At 43.2% G+C, this 14347-nt stretch overlaps 1 protein-coding gene across 1 annotated transcript; it reads left to right on the forward strand.

Annotated features, from left to right (window-relative positions):
• The first annotated feature begins 5241 nt into the window (after nucleotides 1-5241).
• zgc:92907 (uncharacterized protein LOC436733 homolog) lies at nucleotides 5242-14076 on the forward strand. Its single transcript, XM_034202908.1, has 4 exons — nucleotides 5242-5452; nucleotides 9393-9555; nucleotides 13104-13242; nucleotides 13799-14076. The coding sequence occupies exons 1-4, from the start codon at nucleotides 5372-5374 to the stop codon at nucleotides 13908-13910; spliced, it is 495 nt and encodes a 164-aa protein (XP_034058799.1). The 5' UTR covers nucleotides 5242-5371; the 3' UTR covers nucleotides 13911-14076.
• The last annotated feature ends 271 nt before the right edge of the window (nucleotides 14077-14347 follow it).

Consider the following 14347-nt stretch of genomic DNA (forward strand, 5'->3'; position numbering starts at 1 on the left):
GCCCATTCAGTTTCTGTACATTCAAATCAATTGGCATGTCTGTGAATGGCCGGCTATGTTTGCCAATTTTATATGCCGTTCGAAAAACTCTGATAGTGGTGTCTAATTCAGATGTATGCATAGACTGCACTTGATGTTGAATAGTTTCACGTGAAGCAGATGTAAGGATGTCAGCAGCTTTTACATGGGCTTGTGATTCTTTATGTTCTTTGATTTTTTTTCTCAGGCTAGCTTGTTGTTTGCCCTTGTCAACACCGAAATGAGACACTGCACACTCACCCCATTCAGTTGACAGTTTCAGTCCTTGTCCAGTGTGTATTCCCAAAGATTTGACATCTCTGCATATCCGACATCCTAGCTTCTTATCTTTAAGAAGGAGCCATGCATTGGTCTTGCAAAAATATTGCACCTGGTCCGTTGTCCAGCAGTCAGGTGCATCGCTTTGCCCGGTGTTGGTGGTGGCAGTTGCGCCAGCAGCAGCTAACGTTAGAGGCTCTGGAGGAGGCGGCGGAGCTAGTGCCAATGCTAATGCACTAGAACTTGGAGCAGGAGGATTAACCAAAGAAAGCTCCCCATCAGACACAATTTCCAACACAGGCACAGCATTCTCTGTATTTTAAGTTTCTTCCGGCGACAACCGCTGTCTTTTTGCACTTTTATTAATCCACGCTAACATTTTAGAAATGCTAATTTGTGACGTGACTTGCTTTCCTTCTCTCGGGGGCGTGCCTGCTCTGTTCTATCACTCTACATAGCCACCCACTGGGTGGGAGTTGCACTGCATAAACACAACACACGTGCATCTAGGTATGTCAATTGTAAAACATGGTTTTACTAACAGTTTTCAGTATGTTGTTACTTCGGCATTATTATTATTATTATTATTTTGAAACGTGTATTACTATTAAATCACGGTCAAATAGGTTAATTTTGACATAGTCGTTTCCACCACAGTATTTACATGGAGAAGATAAGCCCCGCCCCCTCTCCAGCACGTTCTGTTTGAATGACAGGAGTAAACAGCTGACAGCCGCTGTGAAACTCCAGCGGTTAGAGCGATGAGAATGTCCGTTCGACACCTCATGACGCATCTACTGAGTACCGGGCGGCTGTATATATATATATGGATGTATAATAAGAACGGCGGGAGAGTGTTGAGTACTGGCACGGTGCATGAGTACCGGAGTACCGCCAGCATGCCAGTACTGAGCAAGAAGTGCCGGTACTCCATGGGTCAGAACCAGAAGTGCCGGTACTGCGTACCGGTGAGTACCGGCCCAATTCCAGCACTGCCTGTATCCCATTGAACTGTGGGGGGCTTTTTCGTCACCACGCTGCGGGGTGTGACACGTCGAAGGAGAGCTGTCAGCGTGTCCACTCCACTCTCTGCCGTGAGAGTCGTGCTCTCATGCGGGCTGAGTTCAATTCCACCCAGGTAAACAATACTCTGGGCTGGAATAGGACAGCTCTTTTCCCAATTTATCATGAAACCCAGCTTTGACAGATACGATATGAGTTGTACCGTCTGTAAAGCCGCTTCCTCCCTGGAGCGAGCCATGCAGCAGCAGGTCGTCCAGGTAAAAATAGTACTCTCATCCCTCCTCTGTGTAGCGGCTGCAACGCCGTCTCTACACACTTTGAAAAAGTACGAGGAGCCAGGGAATAGCCGAACGACAGACGGTTGTACTGGTACGCTATTCCATGGAATGAAAACCGCAGGAATTTCCTGTGTTGCGGAATGATGGGTACATGGAAGTATGCATCCTTAGGTCTATAGAGGTGAACCAATCTCCCTGATGAACACACAGCACCTTTTTGACCGTCAGCATGTGAAAAGGCCTTTTCATTATTGCCTTGTTGAAAACTGACCGGTCGAGGATGGGTCTCATTCCCCCTGTCTTTTTCGGGATAAGAAAATAGCGGGAGTAATACCCCTGATTTTCTTCCTCCTGGGGAACCCTGGAAATAGCCTCCTTCAACAGGAGTTCCCGTAGCTCTGCTTGGAGCGCAAGACACTGTTCACGGGATGTTAGGCATGTCACCTGTATCCCGTTGAACTGCTGATTAGCCTGTGCATCCATCCGTCCATCAAACACATGCGCTGCCACGCCGAGAAACACTCTGACAGCGGGCGCGCATGCTCGAGATGTGTTGTGGTTGTCATGACGACGAGCCACGCCAGAGCCCTCGCCGCCGCTGCCCGTGAGGCAACCCAAGGTGGGCCTAGAACGAAAGGGCTGTGCGGAGGCCTCCACACGCTGCGTATCACTCGCATCATGAGACGTGTACACGCCAGAGTGGGGGATATGTGAAACACATTTGAAACTGATGACTCAGCCAACATGTTGGGAAATAATCTTCTTTTATTTTTCCTCACACTGCCTCCCCAACCGTCAAGGCCGCTCTGCTTCCTCGGCGGCTCTCATGGAGCAGACGCCGAACGGGAGTACCTCACTCCCTTTTTACCCCCCCTCTCCTGGTGGGGGGGGGGGGGGGGCGGAGGCAACCCAAGGTGGGCCTAGCGAAAAGGCTGTGAGGAGGCCTCCACACGTTGCATTCACTCCGCCTCTCATCATGATGCGCGTACACGCTCAGAGGATGGGTGGAGGTGTGTGCAGTGATAACCACATGAGGCGTTACCACGGCGCTCATGGGCTTATTGTCACCGTGTGTAGGTGGCGTATCTCGGATAGAGGAATGCCGCGAGGTCTGTGGTTTAATAACCGAAAGTTATAACCACCAGAACCCTGCAGCGAACCATGCTGCCTACTAATCACCAGATTGAAGGCAGCTGGTGTAGTTACTGTGCTCCGCAGCTTATTAATCGATAGATTAAAATGCGCAGGCTTTTGTAACGAATCCTGCTGGCTATTAACCGATAGGTCATAGGCAGCTGGTTTACCCAGAGTGGGGGATATGTGAAACACATTTGAAACTGATGACTCAGCCAACATGTTGGAAAATAAGCTTATTTTTATTTTCCTCACACTCCCTCCCAAACCGTCAAGGCCGCTCTGTCTCCTCGGCGGCTCTCATGGAGCAGACGCCGAACGGGAGTATCTCACTCCCTTTTTACCCCCCTCTGGTGGGGGCCCGTAGGTGCGGGACGGTGCCCTGGAGGTGTGGGCCGGTGCCCCGGCCGCCGCTGACGGACGATTCTGACGCCTCGGCTGCTGTTGCTGCTGGTGTCTGTCCGTCTGCCGCTGGGGCCGGGTTGGCTGCTGCTGCTGCCGCTGGTGTCGCTGCTGCTTCACCGCTGGCTGGAGCCAGCCGACGTGCTGGCGGATGCCCTCCGCCTGCTCCGATGCCGCCTTCATGGAATCAAGCATGGCCAGGAACTGGGGCCCGAACAGCCCGTCCGAGCTGATCGGAGCGTCCAGTAAAACCTTCCTGGCTGACTCTGTGACCGCTGCCTGTAACCAGAGGTGACGCTGGATCTGTGTCATCCAGGCTGCTAATCCTCGCCTGGGACACCGCCACGGCTGCGCACAGCGAGAGCGCCGTGCTGGCCGTCTTAGCGATCTCCTCCGCCTCCTCTGGAGCCACGGTGGTGTGTTCTGGATGGGTTCCTGCCCACCCCAGACGTCTTCCTCACCCGCAGCAGCTAGAGCGTCCGCCCTTCGCTTCCTGTCGGATGAAGGAAGACGCACACAGTGAGGACATGCGACCTGCTGGCTGAGAGCCGCGTCCGCGTACTCTGGCCCCAGACAGGCTGTGCATATCGGATGCAAATCGTAGCTCATAATGTAGCCCGTATTGCACGAAGGGCACATACGGACACACTCTTTATTGCTCATGATGTTGCTTTTCTCGTGCTTCAGTAAACTGCTGGTTGCTGAAGAAAAGAGGGAGCAGATCGCCGGGCAACCTCCCTATTTATACCGGAAGGAGGCCCGAGGGTGGGGCCCACCTAGCGGGTGGGCGTGGACTACAAGTGTTTTCAGTACTGCGCGGGGGCGCAGAAGGGTAAACCCAATAGCGATAGCCAGGGCGAAGCCATATACGAAATAGAACACTAATCACTGCAGCTCTAATGTGTGGTTGAACTACAGGACAGAGAAAGCAGCCTCCACACTGTTCATGTTGCCACAAAATATCAAAGGTCCCCACCCAGGGTCATACAGATAGGTATACACGTTTTGTTAATTTGTAGTGAATTACACAACAAAACCAGTATGTACTTGGTAAGTAATGGGAAATATTTTTGTAATCCGTTTAATTGTTTTCATAACTTTTGATATCTCCATGAAGACACACTTGGTGATTTGAAGGTCAAAAGAGGTACTAACTGCCACATTTGGTTGACTGTAAAAGTGTGTGTAGATGTATACAATACTTGCATAATATTGAAGACATTAAGCATGCTTGTCTGGTATGATCCATGCAATAAAGAGTGAACGTTTCATGAGATAATAGCAAACATGTATGGCGACAAAAATAAATGAGAGGCTAAATCTTAACTAGATATCAGAGGAAAAATCCTGTTGTGAAATGTAGACCATTGTACTGAGGATTATTAGGGCTTTACGAACAGGGGAACAAATAATATTTATTTTAAATGTTGGATTTCGAGAATAAAGTTGAACTGTCAGTATGTGCACTGACGCTAGAGGTTTTATTTACTCTCAAAAATATAACATTAATCTTGAAATATCAACTTTAATTGTGGCATTTCCACTTTATTCTCAAAATGCAACAAAGAAATGCCACATTTTAAAGCCTGGCACTCATAATCTTCCACACATATATGGTATATGGAGAAAATATATAAATATGAATGATGCCCCCTTATTCCTATATCAACTTTCAAAACAAAGTGCTTTTCAGTAATACAAACCACATTTAAAACACAAGAGAATAAAACAAACAGAGCCAGAAAACCAAAAACGAGTGTATGTAAGTTTTAAAAAAAATCAAATTTTAAAAATGATTTAAAAGATGTTAGTTTGCAGTCCTGATTCCCTCAGACAGTCTGAACCCTGACTACAAGGTTATTATGAGTTATAGGTTGTTATGTAAACGTATGGCTATTGTTTTATTGTTTGATATAAAAGGTGCTGTATGAATTAAGTTTAGATGATTTTCATTATAAATAAGTCACATTCTATACTGTTATATTTCATGTATAACTTCAGAAAATCAGCTCTGAATCATCTAAACTGGGTTTAAAGTGGTATTAGCAGTATGAAAATATAGCAGTTGTAGCTCCAGGCCTCGCGGGGGCAGCAGCACGTATTTTCACGGTTCAGACTCTGACGTCATCAGTGTAATGCGGAAGTAGCTGTCAGGATGAGATGAGCTGTGAGAAAAAAGCCTGTAAAGTGTTTTAAAAATACTTTAACACATAAAGAAAACTGAGAGATAAGCAGCTATGAAGACCGTGTTTGTTACTGTCGGCACCACGAGCTTCGATGAGCTCATTGAAAGCATCACGAGTCCAGAGACCGTTCAGGTGAGTAAACAAGCTAAAGCTAAAAAAAAGAGCACCCGAGTTTGATTCTGATTTTGTTGTTGTTTTTATTGGCTTAATTAAACAATACAAATACATTGTATGAACAGTACTTTTTTAAATGATAGCATAATTATTCAGGTTATGTAAATCATTCAAAGAGTTGGATACCAAAGAGAAATAATTAAATAAATTGACATACAAAGTAAAATCACATACAAACCCACATGGCTAGAATAATGAAAAGTATACAGTCAGATTATCTTATAAAAGGGATGTTTTAGCTTCGAGGCTATACTTAAAGGTCCCATGTCATGGCCATTTCTACTGATCATAATTCCATTGTTGAGGTCTACTAGAATAGATTTATATTGTGCAATTTTCCAAACTCACATTGGTTTCTCATACATCATCTCTGTAAAGCAGGGATCTCCAACACGTCGATCGCAAGCTACCGGTAGCTCGCAAGCCCTCAATTGAGCTGTACTGTACTGTACCCAATATACAAGCTGTTAATAAACTTTTCAATCAATCAATCAATATGTAGCACGCCAAACAAATCCAAAATGTCAAAAATACACAAAAAAATGTAAATTAAAAGAATCTACCCTATGAATAGACGAAACCACAATCATTGCGAACTCTATCTACTTACTACAACTCTATATCTATCTGACACCCCTCCTCCCCCCACCCCCATGGGGTCCAATCATGTTCTTGAATATCGACCAATCATGTCTTGAATATCGACCAATCATGTTCTTGCTTGATTTGCGGGACCAGCGTTGCAGTCGGGAAGAAAAGCAATGTGGAGCGGATTGATGCATTTCACTTCAACATTTTAAAAATAATCATGCCCCCGGACCCCCCTAGAGGATGTGAGGTCCACCCCCAAATAAAGCAGGTTAAAATAATGAAATTGCATACATTTTCTTTTAGTAAACACTGAAAACGGGTCCCACAGACCCAAACAGCACACAAAGGTTAAAGGTAAGCATATCATAATGTTCAAATGTGCTAAATACAAAAAAAGGAGAAGTAAAAGTAGCTCACCACTTGTTTTATTTTTTGAAAGTAGCTCTCATCCTAAAAAAGGTTGGAGACCCCTGCTGTAAAGTATGTGTATTCACTCTCTAGAGGTTTCTCAATACTCTAATTTCCCCTCCTCGACTCCTTTCCTCGATTCCTATCCTCGATACTTAGTCCCGCCCACAGGAGATGCGAGCGGAGGACTGAGGAGGGGAAGCAGCAGGCGGTTAGAGAAATGAGAACTCCTCTCCTCTGAGCGGTCATTTTAAAGAGACGTCCATTAATGATGACAGGAGGCACAGCAGCCCTCTGTCTGATGGACAGATGTGTTCATGACGACTTATATATTTACTTTTAATGAATTGACAGTGCGGTATAATGAGACAATAACAGGCTACAGATGCGGACATATACACACACATATATTTATATAAATATTAGGGCTGTCAGTCGATTAAAATAGTTAATCGCGATTAATCGCAAATGAATCGCACATTTTTTATCTGTTCTAAATGTAGCTTAGAGGAATATTTTTCAAGTTTTTAATACTCTTATCAACATATGAGTGGACAAATATGCTTTATGCTAATGTTTATTATCATTTGAACAATGACAAATATTCTCATGAATATTAAACACAACAACCTCTGAACATTACAAATATTCGCCCAATTCAACCTGGAACCACTCTCATACAATAATACAATACTGTGTGTGTGTGTGTGTGTGTGTGTGTGTGTGTGTGTGTGTGTGTGTGTGTGTGTGTGTGTGTGTGTGTGTGTGTGTGTGTGTGTGTGTGTGTGTGTGTGTGTGTGTGTGTGTGTGTGTGTGTGGTGTGTGTGTGTGTGTGTGTGTGTGTGTTGTGTGTGGTGTGGTGTGTGTGTGTGTGTGTGTGTGTGTGTGTGTGTGTGTGTGTGTGTGTGGTGTGTGTGTGTGTGTGTGTGTGTGTGTGTGTGTGTGTGTGTGTGTGTGTGTGTGTGTGTGTGTGTGTGTGTGTGTGTGTGTGTGTGTGTGTGTGTGTGTGTGTGTGTGTGTGTGTGTGTGTGTGGTGTGTGTGTGTGTGTGTGTGTGTGTGTGTGTGTGTGTGTGTGTGTGTGTGTGATCGTTGGAGCTATGTGCAACTCAAGGCATATGCTCGAACGGGAGCTGCCTGGACGCTGCAATCATGTTGCGCACTGAGAGTGCTGACTTGTGCTGCGAAATGTGGCTCCTCTGTTTTCATTTAAACAGCTCCTTATATCCGTTAGCGCAGCTAGCTAGCACCAGATGCTAACAACAACAATGCACGTAAGGTCTCTCTCTCGCTCGCTCGGGCCACACATACACACACCCTCCCGGTCCTCCCAACAGCCAGTCGGTGCCTGCCGGTGAGCGTGGAAGTGTGGTCTGCCACAAGCGGGCGGCAGGAGCGGGGCTGTCAGCATCAGCTTGTAGATGGTATTTTAAACTCGATGCGCTCTGAAACTACGGGGCGGCCGAGGAAAAAAAATACACATGCGTTAATCGCGTTAAAATAATTAGTGGCGTTAAAATTTTTTTCCGTTAACGCGTTAACTTGACAGCCCTAATAAATATATATACAATTTCAGAATCAAACACGTTATTATGAGAGTGCTCTCATACTTAACACAATCAGACTGGATATATATATATCCCCCCCCTCTCTCTGGTCGCTGAAATGGGAAATTGAAATTACGGGCCAAAAGTTGTATTTACAAGTATTAAAAGTAAGCAAAGGACACCAAACCAACTGAGACCCGTCTGTCCGCCGCATCTACGTACGCATTGTACAACACACACACCTACACACTGTGGTACAGTGTGTAGGTGTGTTCAAGCGGTTACTAAAATAATATCCAGGGGATGCATGCAAAGCTGTCATTGGCTGAGATAAGTCCGGCCGTGCGTAACGCTTCCACCGTTCCTGGAAATGCATCCGTGGAGGAGCCGTGGAGGACCCATCAGTGTCTCCTCGGTTAGAGCTCCTCCAGAGAGCCTGCTCGATGCTCGGTCCTCGAAGTGCATTTAGAGAAATTAGATGTCCTTCAACATGGCGCACTGAAATCCATTTCCGGGTCACAACCGGAGGACCGAGGAGTCAAGGAGGGGAAATTAGAGTATTGAGAAACCTCTCCTGTCCTAAAGCCTTGTTGGAGCTCCTGCCCCCCCCCTCCCTGTGAGCCCAGTGGCCGTCTGCGAGACAGCGAGATACAGCGAAACCCAGCCCGAAACACACACACGCCCGCAGCCTGGCTGGGGGTTTGTGTGTGTGCCCAGGCTGAGTTCCGCGGTGTCTCGCTGTCTCGCCGACCCCACACCAGTGAGCCAGCTCACACTGTCCCGCTCCTCGCAGCAGCGAGCCTCGCAACGTACCACCAAGTGTGTGTGTGTGAGGAAGTCCGCGGATTCGTCCAAAACGTAACGGCTCTGCGGATGTAACGTAACGGCTCCGAGGATTGGTCCAAATCACTATACCCAAATACGTCACTATACCCAAGAAGTAAACAATGGAAAAAGATAAATCTCTAGTGAGGCGTTCTGGGGCAGCATAGACAGGTATTTTCTGTGTTAGAGTTTTACTCGCTACAGGGTGTACTTTGAGGGTTTGTGACTCTGCAGACCGTTTACATGCATAAAAACCTTCATAACACACAAGGGGACAGGTAATAACCAGAAAAGCATGACATGGGACCTTTAAGATTTGTGGCACTAAATTGTATATGCAGGACCAAATACACAAAACTAAATTGTATTGCTAACGAGTGAAAACAAATTAAATTTGAGCAATACATTATTCTTTGTTGATAGGTACACAAAGAATTCAGGACTTTTGATTTGATCGCGGCAGCAAATTCAAAGTAGGAGTTTTTGAACATGTGACTAGTTTAATAATAACTTGTTTTTCTCCTCACAGGCTTTAACGGCTCTTGGATATGAGCGTTTGGTCCTTCAGGTTGGTAGAGGGTCTCTTGTTCCAGCTGCTGACAGCTCTCCGCACGTCACACTGGAGGCTTATCGATTCAAAGACTCAATAGCAGAAGACATCGAGCAGGCCGACCTCGTCATCAGCCATGCAGGTCAGTAAAGTATCAAAAACCATGAGCTCCTGCCACCTGGAAACTCACTCTTCCCGTAAATAGTGTTTTATTTAGATTTTTAACAACCACAAAAACTGCTTTTTACATTTTATATAACACAAAGATATTGCTGCCTTGACACAAAACAAAATCAAACGGAACAAAACAAGAATGGTCCTACTGTTGACATTTTATTTTATTTCAATTGCATAGATGCCAAAAACATCTCAAGTATTTAGAATAAAAAAACACTAATCTAAGATCAGAAAACGTTGTTTAGAGAAACCAATCATTCGCTTGACCATCTTTTATATCTGAATCCTTTATAGTAACTAATCGGCCTCCATATGGTCTGATGTATATGCTGTTAAGCCTTTAATACTGAAGTTGTAGTTTAGGATTGATAACTGTGCAGGCTATGTATCAATGTAATATGTTTCTTATTCCATCATAATCAATTGATGCTGCCAATCTGTAAATGTAAGCCTTTTAAAGAGATTTTCATTATTAAAAACGATTGATAAGGTCAATGTGCCACAACCATTATTTTCTGTTAATGACTGTAGATTTCAAAGGAAGAGCAAATACAGGTATGTCAGCAATGTGCAAACATTAAACAGAAAACTGATGATTAATACAGCAACAGGCAACACAGCATGAGGGCATCAGAGGGTGTCGAGCAAACTGTAAAAACAGGATGATATTCAAGCAAATCTCTTGGATTGGATTGTAGTTGTGGCCTACTTGCCTTTAAGCCACTTCACAGTTTTTTCAGACGTGCTTCCTATCCTTCCATGTGCACAGTGTTGGTGAGAATGACAATAGACAACAGGTGGGTTGTCAAGTCATTATCCTGCATAGCTGAAACTTTTTAATTAAAGGAAAGAAGCAGCAAGTCATGGACGACTGTATTTGAGTTATAATGAGGCAAAACCTTTCCTTAGAGGAAGTCTATTGTGCACAAGATCAATAGCGTACCATGCTGTGAATGGATCTGGCCCTTCCTACATCCAGAACATGGTTAAACCGTACACCCCAGCACGTGCACTCCGCATCGGTCAAACGGCTCGCTGCACCAGCACCGCGAGGGGGACCCAAGTTCCCATCAGCAAAAATACGTGGGTTTGCTATCCTGGCTCCAAAATGGTGGAATGAGCTCCCCATTGACATCAGGACAGCAGAAAGCTTGCACATCTTCCGGCGCAGACTGACAACTCATCTCTTTCGACTCCACTTCGAGCAATACAATGAAAAACAAACAACAACAAAAACGCACTTAGATACTAACTAAGCACTTATATACTAATAAAGGACTGGCTTATCTAAAGCCAGTTGAGTAGCACTTGAAATGTGTTGGCTCTATGAAACCTGATGTACTTATATGATTCCGTTTTCTTCTAGTTTGTATCTTCTTGGTCGAATGCACTTATTGTAAGTCGCTTTGGATAAAAGCGTCAGCTAAATGCAATGTAATGTAATGTAATTGTTTCATGTTTTTACAATTTCTCTATGGGCTCAGAACAGTCTCATAATACACACATGCACACAGAAGGATTCACACTTGCATTTCATGATCCGCAAAAGGATTCACACTTGTATTTCCGGATCCACACTTGTGTTTTTCAATGCACACACAAATGTGTTCCGTTTCATATACATGTAAATGAAAATCCAAATACAGAAAAAAGTTTTACATATGTATTTTTGATCCTCACATATTTGTTTTCCGTTTAAAAGCTCAACCTGCAGTGCAAACACAAACCGGTTTCTGTGCACGGATCGCTGTGCATTCGTGTGTGGGTTTTTTGAGACTCCCCTGACGGTCAGCCGATTCGTACTTGTAATTTTTTCTCTCTATAGCCAATCAGATGTCTCCTAAATTCTAAGCCAATCACATTAGCGCGCCCCCACGAGGGTAGATTTCTTGCGTTCATGACGTAGTGCTTCATGTACGCATTTTACGCTGTCCGGAGCTGACCGGTCCATGGAGCCTGCCTGCAAAACCGTTTTAAATGTGTGTTTCCTGTATGGCGAATACAGCTGCTTTATTTATGTCTGTATGAAGTTGTTGTGAGTGTGGAGGGAGCAGCTACAGGTTAGCTTAGCCTTAGCCTAATCGATCAGTGCACTACGAAGCCAGTGCTAGACAGTGAACTGTCAACGGGGGGAGCCTTGCCGGTCATTATCGGCCGATATTCACTCTTAATAGTTTGATCGGTGCTCTCTATAAAGGCCGATCAGGAGAGCTGGATCTGATCGATATGGACATAAACGCGAGTGAAGTATAACCGGACGCAAGAGAGAGATCAGATCAGCTGCTGAGTCTGACGGAGACACGCAGCTCTGCATGATCACCTGAAGCTCCGCCCTCTGTTTAGCGAGCTGACCGGACAGCGCAAAATGCGTATATGAAGTGTCATGAACGCAAGAAATCATACCCTCGTGGGGGCGCGCTCATGTGATTGGCTTAGAATGAAGGAGACATCTGATTGGCTATAGATAGAAAAAATTACAACTACGAATCGGGTGCGCGTCAGGGGAGTCTAAAAATACTCACACGCGAATGCACAGCGATCCATGCACAGAAAGCGGTTTGTGTTTGCAGGTCCAGGGGATTTAAACGGAAAACTAATAAGTGAGGATCAAAAATACATATGTAAAACATTTTTCTGTATTTGGATTTTATTTACATGTATATGAAACAGAACACATTTGTGTGTGCATTGAAAAACACACACATCCGTGGATCCGGAAATACAAGTGTGAATCCTTTTGCGGATCATGAAATACAAGTGTGAATCCTTCTGTGTGCATGTGTGTATTATGAGACTGTTCTGAGCCCATATTTCTAAGCTTCAAACACATTTGAACACTTCACATCCTTGTTGAATATGTTAAAAAGTATTTCATAGATTTGGAAACTTATGTTTTTCCAACAAAAGCAAAAACTCTTTGGTATCATGTTACATTAACAGCTGGATTAAAGTTAATTATAAGATAAACAACCTTTAAACCTGATGAAACTAAAACATTATTTTAGCCTTTTTACATGACTTCCATCAATCTGGACATGTTATTGTGTTCATTGGTCATCTTGAATGTAGTGCTGTACGCAACCAAATTCTACATCAACACTCAAAGTGTTCTCTTCTTTTTCTTTCGTCATCCTAAATTAGCTAGAAAGGCACTATTCATTTAAAAACCAAGATAACGAAATAATACATTTTAAAATATTTTTTAGGGGGATAACATCATAAAACATGGCAACATACTATCAGAGCTTTTCCGAAAACCTCAATAGAAGAAAAAAAAGATATTCGGCACGTCTCTACTTGAATGGCAGAGCTTCCAACCTGTTGAATGCAACGGACAACACAAAGTAGACAATTAGTTTACTGGTATGAATTGACCGTTTTAAGCTTGTTTCAAAACTCTGTATGAAAGTCTATCTTGAACTTTCACTCTATAGTAAGACAACGAGAAATTAAGAAAACGCCTGACTCCAGATCTTCACATTGACCGGATCTCGATCTTCTTTTTCTTCTCAGGAGCAGGAAGTTGTTTGGAGTCACTCGGTGCCGGAAAATCTCTGCTGGTCGTCGTCAATGACAAACTGATGAACAACCACCAGCTGGAGATGGCCAGACAGCTGCACATGGACTCACACCTGTTGTACTGCACATGCAGGTATGACTTTCCATCTTTACACTTTATAAAGATCAGAATGATTTGATACATGTATACATGTCAGATAAATGATTTGATACATGTATACATGTCAGATAAATGACTTAAGTATAAATAAATGTGTATTTTTAAATACAGGTATAGATAAAGAATTACATAACTGAATATAATAATAAATACATTCTAAATACTTAAATAACCAACTTAAATGCACCAATAAAATAATGAATACATGTTGAAGTTAATATGGAAATAAATAAATAAATGCATAAATAAATAATTAAAGCAGATATAAATAATGTATTTTAAATGTAATTTTTTATTTCTATTGTTTTGCTGTTAATTTGATTGTGTGTTTATTTATTTATGAATTTATTAACACTCGTCTGTTATCCATTTCTATATTAGATTTTAAATTTAGATTTTTGCGTATTTATTAATTCCTTGTTTTGTAAATTTGTATATCTTAATACTTTTTCGTGCTCCATGTTATTATAGATGTGACGTTTTAAGCTAAATGAAAGTAACAATCCTTTTTTCATAAAACGTTTTTCAGCACCCTGACAGAAACTCTGAGGACGATGGATCTCTCCGTTCTTCAGCCCTTTTTGCCCGGACAGCCCAAGAACTTTGCACATTTCCTCGATAAAGCCCTCGGTGTTCAGTGAAACTCTAAATCTACTGGACTGCTTGTTTTCTGTAACATAATGATACTTTTTTTAATATGGAGGGAATTGTTGTAGATTGCGTCCTTTTAATTTGATTGTACAGCAAACTGTTGAACAATTTAGGGCTTGTTTGACATTTTGAATATTAAATAATAATATATTAACATATCTTTTTCTGTCTGTGAAATCTCAGTGTTACAGAATTTCATTATTACATCAAAATAATAATAATAATAGATTACATTTGTATAGCGCCTTTCAAGGGACCCGAGGCCGCTTTACATGGTAAACAAACAAACAAACAAACAAACAAACAAACAAAAGGGGCAAATAATAAAGTTAACCCTTCGATGCACGAGTGACTGGACCCTACACTCTTCCATAAGTGAGTCAAAAAGGACCCGTATTAGAATAATATGTTTTTATGCCATTTTTGT

Source organism: Gymnodraco acuticeps, unplaced genomic scaffold (assembly GCF_902827175.1).
Source record: "Gymnodraco acuticeps unplaced genomic scaffold, fGymAcu1.1, whole genome shotgun sequence".
Taxonomy (NCBI): Eukaryota; Metazoa; Chordata; class Actinopteri; order Perciformes; family Bathydraconidae; genus Gymnodraco; species Gymnodraco acuticeps.

What these genes read in the sequence shown, in the direction of transcription:
- zgc:92907 (XM_034202908.1), top strand. Translation starts at nt 5,372, where the DNA reads ATGAAGACCGTGTTTGTTACTGTCGGCACCACGAGCTTCGATGAGCTC. An exon ending in CGAGTCCAGAGACCGTTCAG is followed by an intron (nt 5,453 to 9,392) that starts GTGAGTAAACAA and finishes TTCTCCTCACAG; the next exon opens with GCTTTAACGGCTCTTGGATA. An exon ending in CTGTTGTACTGCACATGCAG is followed by an intron (nt 13,243 to 13,798) that starts GTATGACTTTCC and finishes AACGTTTTTCAG; the next exon opens with CACCCTGACAGAAACTCTGA.